This window comes from Pyrus communis, chromosome 13, assembly GCF_963583255.1.
Source record: "Pyrus communis chromosome 13, drPyrComm1.1, whole genome shotgun sequence".
Taxonomy (NCBI): domain Eukaryota; kingdom Viridiplantae; phylum Streptophyta; class Magnoliopsida; order Rosales; family Rosaceae; genus Pyrus; species Pyrus communis.
In genome coordinates, this window is record NC_084815.1 from 1,997,908 (window position 1) to 2,004,170 (window position 6,263).

The window sequence follows — 6,263 nt, forward strand, 5'->3', positions numbered from 1 at the left end:
TTGCATTATTATATATGTGTTTTTTGGGTTCTTGCTAATTTTGTAGGTGATTGGATATATGGGTTGTTGTTATTTGCAAGAATTTGAGCTCAAACATGCATGTAGGGACCTGGGAACTTGAAATTTCTTGAAGCTTCATAGATCTGTTCGCTGCTTGTTGCAGGTCAAGAGAAAGCACAACAGGGAGAATGACTCGTGGACCAGCGAACCCGTAGGAACCGGCCCGTTTTAAACGGACCGAGTTAGGTCTAGGTTCCAACTTTTATTTTTCTGTTACCCAGCTCGGCCCACCCTGTTTCATTTTCCAAGGGGTCTAGTTTGGTTCCTTCAATTTTCGGCCCGGTCCGGCCCGTGCCCACCCCTATATATGACATTGAAATGAAATAATAAATAGATGTATAAGATTGTAATGTGTTAAAATATTGTATAAAAGGCCGTTGAACATATATATAAAGAAGTAGAATGCAATTTACCTTATCTTTTTACTTATTTAATATATCTATATCCTAGATTTTTTTTGTCGTTAATTACCTATATCACAAATGCATTAGTTTTAACTACCTATATTATAAATATCATTTGCTCTTGATATACTCTTCAAAATTAGTTGTATTGAGTTGAACCTTTCTGTGCCGCCTTTCACAAAAAACAAAACAAACCTATCTGTACCGCTTTTTACCCGATAAGTAATGAACTTCCCTTTTTACCGCTCAAGACCAGAAACAGAAACGGCAGCCGCTAGCACGGACAACCGGATTACTCCCCCTCTACTGATATGAATTCTCTCTCTCTCTCTCTCTCTCGCTTCCCTCTATCTCAGTTTCTCTCTCTATCTTCCAGGGCCGAAAGCACTTAAAGGAAAAATGAATCCCAGTTTATACTGAATCTGCCGCTTAATTACCCGTTGCCGAAGTATCTCTCTCCACTAATACCTTATCCTAGGAATATAGAGAGAGAAACCAATCCGGAGGGGAGAAAGAGAGAGGAGGGAGAAAGATTCCAGATCTGGGAATGTGGAGTGTGTTGCCGGAATCGGAGCTGACGCCGCCAAACCCCTCCCCCCGCCCTCCTGACCTCCACCCAATGCAGACAACAGAGCGAGAGTCCCCTTCCTCTCTCTCTTTCGTTGGCGGAGGACATGAACTGCAGCGACGTGGGAAGGGAGGTGGGCTACTGCCGACGGTGAACTTCTTCGCAAAGGTTTTTCTTGTACGTGCCCTATATATTGGAATGCGTAATTTACGAAGACAGGAATTTACACGTGTCATCATTTAAGGGGAAGGATAGTGGGCCTGAAGATCTTTCCCCTGCTTTTGCAGCACCGTGAAAGCATGCATATTGTCCACATTGCCCCGACGGACAAAAATTCGAAACCACGGAAGAGGACATAACAGGGTTTTGGGCCGTGTTCGGTGTTCCATCACACTCGATCGTTAACTGCTGTTTTTGGCTGATTAGTCCAAGTGAAAAAGGTATATATTTATCGCTTCAAAATTTTCTACTTATAGAAATTAAGATTGAGCAAATCACTGATCGAAGATCGAAGTGATGAATTCTATGTTTTGATTTAATTGGGATACTGAAGGATCGATGTTCTTATATGATATGTGATTGAATGATATGTTGTATATTGTGCTGTGGTTTTGTTTTTTGGGAAGCTAAAGCTTACACTTATGCTGTTTCTTTATGATTTGTAATGAAAATTCAACCTTTTAAACTTTGATGAGGTTCTGTTGAAATTCGGACAGATCTTGACTTTGGTTCGGAGCTGTAGGCCACCCAGAAAACCGTCCTGGCTCCGACTTTGGCCACCCGGAAAAGCATCCTAACTGGCTTTATGATAAAGCCGCATCCTGACTGCCCTTAATTATCTACAGGCCACGTAGTTCTTAGTCATCTCATCGGTTAAGTCGCTAATTGGAGATTACGTAAAACATGAATCAATCATATCCAACACTACCTTTGGTGTTTGGTTTGCAAGAAAATTACAAATTTTCAAGGAGATTTCGTAAGCTTCCCTTATCTGGAATTCTATATGACCAGTCTGTATGTTTGTGAGTGTGTTACTTGCAGTTTGGATTCAGGGTTTTCTTTTTCTGGGTTTTGTGGTGGGATCTGCATTGTGAACTGACGGGAAGGGTGCTTCGTCTGAAATTGGAGCGTGTGTGTTTTTGTGAATTCTTGTTTGGATACAAGGTTTTCCTTTTCTTGGTTTTGTGGTGGGTTCTGCATTGTGAAGTGACAGGAAGAGTGTTTTCTCTAAAATTGGGGAATTTCTGTGGACAGTTGAGTTAATGGGGGGATGCATTTCGAGGCCACCGTTTCAGGGGCAAAATTCATTTCGTTCAGAGGGTGGGTTTACAGAGTAAATCCTATCCCCGAGTCGGATTATGGTACTTGGATGTCTAGTATATGTTGCTAATTGGAGATTACTTAACCGAGAAGGCATATGTCTGTCAATGAATAGAATCTGTAATTCAATATCTTTAGGAATCTGTCAATTTTTTGAAAATTTTGGGGTCCAATCCTGAACATGTTGTTTTAGCCTAAAATTAGTCAAATGTTCGTCAATGCTTGTGTTTGTGTGTATTGCAGCTTTGGATTCAAGTTTTTCATCTTTCTGGGTTTTGATTTGTGGTAGGTTCCTCCTGCATTGTGATTGCCGGTCCAGAATTGGAGAATTTCTGTTGAGAGTTGAGGTAATGGGTGGATGCATTTCAACAATGCGGGGGAGGGCAAAGTCGTCTCAATCAAGGCCTTCTTCAAAGAGTGGATATCCCCAAGCCCATTTGCCAGCTTCTGAAGAAACTCAGAGCTATTACAATTCCCCGATTGAGGTAAGATTGGCACTGTAATGCAGTATTTTCTGCAAGCTTCCCTTTGTTGTTGAGATTTCCTTACCTTGCCATAAGTGTTCAGTTTTGCTGACGCAAATTTGTTTATTTTTCTGATTGCAGGTGACTCAGGCTCTTGAACATGCTAGTCTCGAGTCTCCCAATCTTATTGTGGGTATAGATTTCACAAAGAGCAATGAGTGGACAGGTTTAGCCTTCAATCTCTTGAAATATATGTACTATGCTGTGTGTTGCAGCAGTGAAACATGCTGAAATTTGTTCTGTAAATAGTTGGAAGGTCATTTAACAGAAGAAGCTTGCACCACATTGGGGATTGTCCAAATCCCTATGAACAGGCGATATCCATTATTGGAGAAACCTTGGCTGGTTTCGATGAGGATAACTCAATTCCATGTTTTGGCTTTGGAGATGGTAATTATTAAATGATTACTTACCTTTGTTTCTCTACAATTTTATTCTTTGGAATATCGGGTCGAGAAACACTGTTTTTCTAACTTTCAGCGACAACCCATGATGAAGATGTCTTCAGTTTTTATCCGGATGGCAGACTTTGCAATGGATTTGAGGAAGTATTGACAACCTACAGGAAAATTGTTCCTTTTCTACAACTTGCAGGTTTTACTGTTGCATTGCATCCTAGGTATATTTATTCTTCTTATTGTTCAAGAAGTCTTTATATTCACTAACTAGTCATTCTTCGTAATTCTTATTTCTGGCAGGTCCAACTTCATTTGCACCTATAATTCAAATGGCCATGTCTATCGTTGAGAAGAGTGGTGGCCAATTCCATGTCCTGTTGATAATTACGAGCGGTCAGGTATTTTACCTAAATATCGTTTTCTTTAGTTGAACATGCAACAAGAGGGCCAGTCATGCTATAAATCAACTTGTTTTTAGCTCAAAACGCATGCTTGCTTTCTGCATTTTATGATTTGTGACTAACTTGAAGTGTTGATAATATGTGACAAAGCTTGGTGTGCAGAAGCAGAAGACAATTGATGCCATTGTTGAAGCAAGGTGAGTAGTAAACTTTGTCTTAATAATAAATGTTTGCTCGCCCAAGCATTTTTTGATCTGGTACGCTTCTTTTATTGCAGCAATCTCCCTCTATCAATTATATTAGTTGGTGTTGGTGATGGACCCTGGGACAGCATTAAGAGACTTGGTGACTCTACTCGTAGTCGGGCATTTGATAATCTCCATGTAAGATCTCAGACTTTCATTCATTCTTGTTTCTTACTCATGATTTTGGCTTATTGATTATTGGAAAATACTGAATAGGAAAGAACATCTCTTTTGTTTGTAGTTTGTGAATTTTACGGACATTGTGACAAAGAATGTGCCCCCTTCACAAAAGAAGGCCGAATTTACACAAGCAACTCTGATGAAAATTCCTTCGCAGTATAACGCAACAAGAAACTTATCTATGTCAGGGTACTAGTGTTCTCGATATTTCTCATCTGTTAAAGCATTTGATTACCTGTTGACACCATTCTTCATGTGTAATTCCTTCTTTTAAAACTGGCAGTGGTTGGAATGGCAATTTTAACAAATGGTTGCCCTCGCGATGTTCTCTATACTTCTTATCCGTGAAAAGCTGTTGATTACCTGTTGACATCATTTTCATTATATTTTCTTTTAAATGAACAGTGGTCAGACTTTTAAGAGGGCTCCACCTGCTGTTAATTCTACCAATGAGAATGAGGTATACAGAATTTTAAGCTGACACATCTAAATTTTGTTCACACAGTTCTTCTAAAGAAACTGGTACTTGTATTATCAAGGGAATTTTAGATTCGGAGGTGAAAAACCTCATATTGCACATTAGAAGCTCATTTTAATATATGCAGATATATTTTGATGTGTTTATGAAAGGGGTACTCATGAAAAATAAAGTAATAACCTAAACTTAAATGTGGTAACTGCGAGTATTTACTATGTAGATGTTTATAGTTTTGTGGTAGCTACTTTTGTGTTGAATTCAAAACCTTGTAAGACAGGCATCACATGAGATTAAGCTTAGGTCTATTGTTGCTGCCGGTCTTTTGTGTACGGCATAGTTTGACTGGTTTTTTTATTGTTCTGTTCTGTACAGTCCTTGTACTGTAACCAAAATGTGAAAGTAGTAACTACGAGTATTTAGTGCTTTGATGATTGTAATTTTGTAGTTGTGACTCTTGTGTTGAATTTGAAACCCTTGAAGCTTTTATGTGCATTTTTATGGGTAATTTCATGTGTTTGCAACTTTATGTTACGATGATTCTACGATTTATTACTAGGATAACATTTTGTACGGTCTTGTACAGGATTGTACGCTGTGCGCTGGTAATTCAGTGAACATGGTCTTGTATTGCGGGCATCAGGTGCTTTTTTAGTTGAGTTTTCAGTACAGATATGTTGTGATTGCTGAGAAGACATTGATTTTTCTTCCCCTCGGTGCAGATATGTAGCAACTGCAAACCAAAGATTTATCATTGTCCATGGTGTCGGATTCCTGTGGGCACCAAAGATTACAAATTGATGATTACAAATTGATATAGGGATCTGAAAAGGTTTAATTGTCTACCATCTATTGTTATATGCATATGCAATTGCTTGCTTCTTTCTTTTACTTACTGTGTTTTCAAGTGTTCATTTACATGCTGTTGAACAGTTTTATTGGTCATACTAATCGGAGAGAACGTTTTCGCCATAATTTTCCTTATACAAATCATCTGTTGGTGCAGACATGATTCGGATGCAGGCGAGCCCTTCAGTTATTGCCAATATGCAGAAGCAGCCATTTACACGATCATGTTTTGTAATTGAATTGTTGCAGAAACTACACGAAAGTCAAATAGTACGTAGTTGGAGACCGATGAAAGAGGAATATTTGTGTCAATAATAGGCATCGTTTTGTAACCTCCAAGATCGGATGTAATTTGGGTGTATAGAATCAAGTACATGGCTAATGATTTTACAAAGAGATACAAAGCAGGGTTGGTTGCTATAAGGTATCATCAATATGATTGCTTATTGCTATTTGATTGCTTGTGTCATTTCCTACCCAATTTGGCTGGTTTATTAACCAAATTTGAAATTGAAGAGGTTGATCCTAAAAGAAATTGAAGAAGTTGAGGTTTAGCCATAAAACTAAATTTGAAACATAGCGAGTAGATCAACTTCTTATAAGTACGTGTAAGGTTCCATCCTTGATGTAGGACTCACCTCTCAATATGCCTCGTCACGTGTGGAAGCCTAACATGTATACTGTGGTCGAGATATGTGTAACCCGCTAGGATATTATGGAGGAAGTTAAGATTCCATTATAAAACAATTGACAATATAAAATGTAGTCCAACTTATTATGACACGAAAGATCTTTTACTTTCCTTGTATAGAATGCACTCTCAACATTACTCGTTTTGT

At 38.6% G+C, this 6,263-nt stretch overlaps 1 protein-coding gene across 1 annotated transcript; it reads left to right on the forward strand.

The window, feature by feature from the left end:
• The first annotated feature begins 531 nt into the window (after positions 1-531).
• LOC137713486 (E3 ubiquitin-protein ligase RGLG1-like) lies at positions 532-5,881 on the forward strand. Its single transcript, XM_068452786.1, has 13 exons — positions 532-1,472; positions 2,642-2,837; positions 2,958-3,042; positions 3,126-3,266; positions 3,375-3,470; positions 3,575-3,672; positions 3,826-3,872; positions 3,953-4,058; positions 4,162-4,289; positions 4,506-4,560; positions 5,162-5,218; positions 5,298-5,407; positions 5,582-5,881. The coding sequence occupies exons 2-12, from the start codon at positions 2,703-2,705 to the stop codon at positions 5,388-5,390; spliced, it is 1,041 nt and encodes a 346-aa protein (XP_068308887.1). The 5' UTR covers positions 532-1,472; positions 2,642-2,702; the 3' UTR covers positions 5,391-5,407; positions 5,582-5,881.
• The last annotated feature ends 382 nt before the right edge of the window (positions 5,882-6,263 follow it).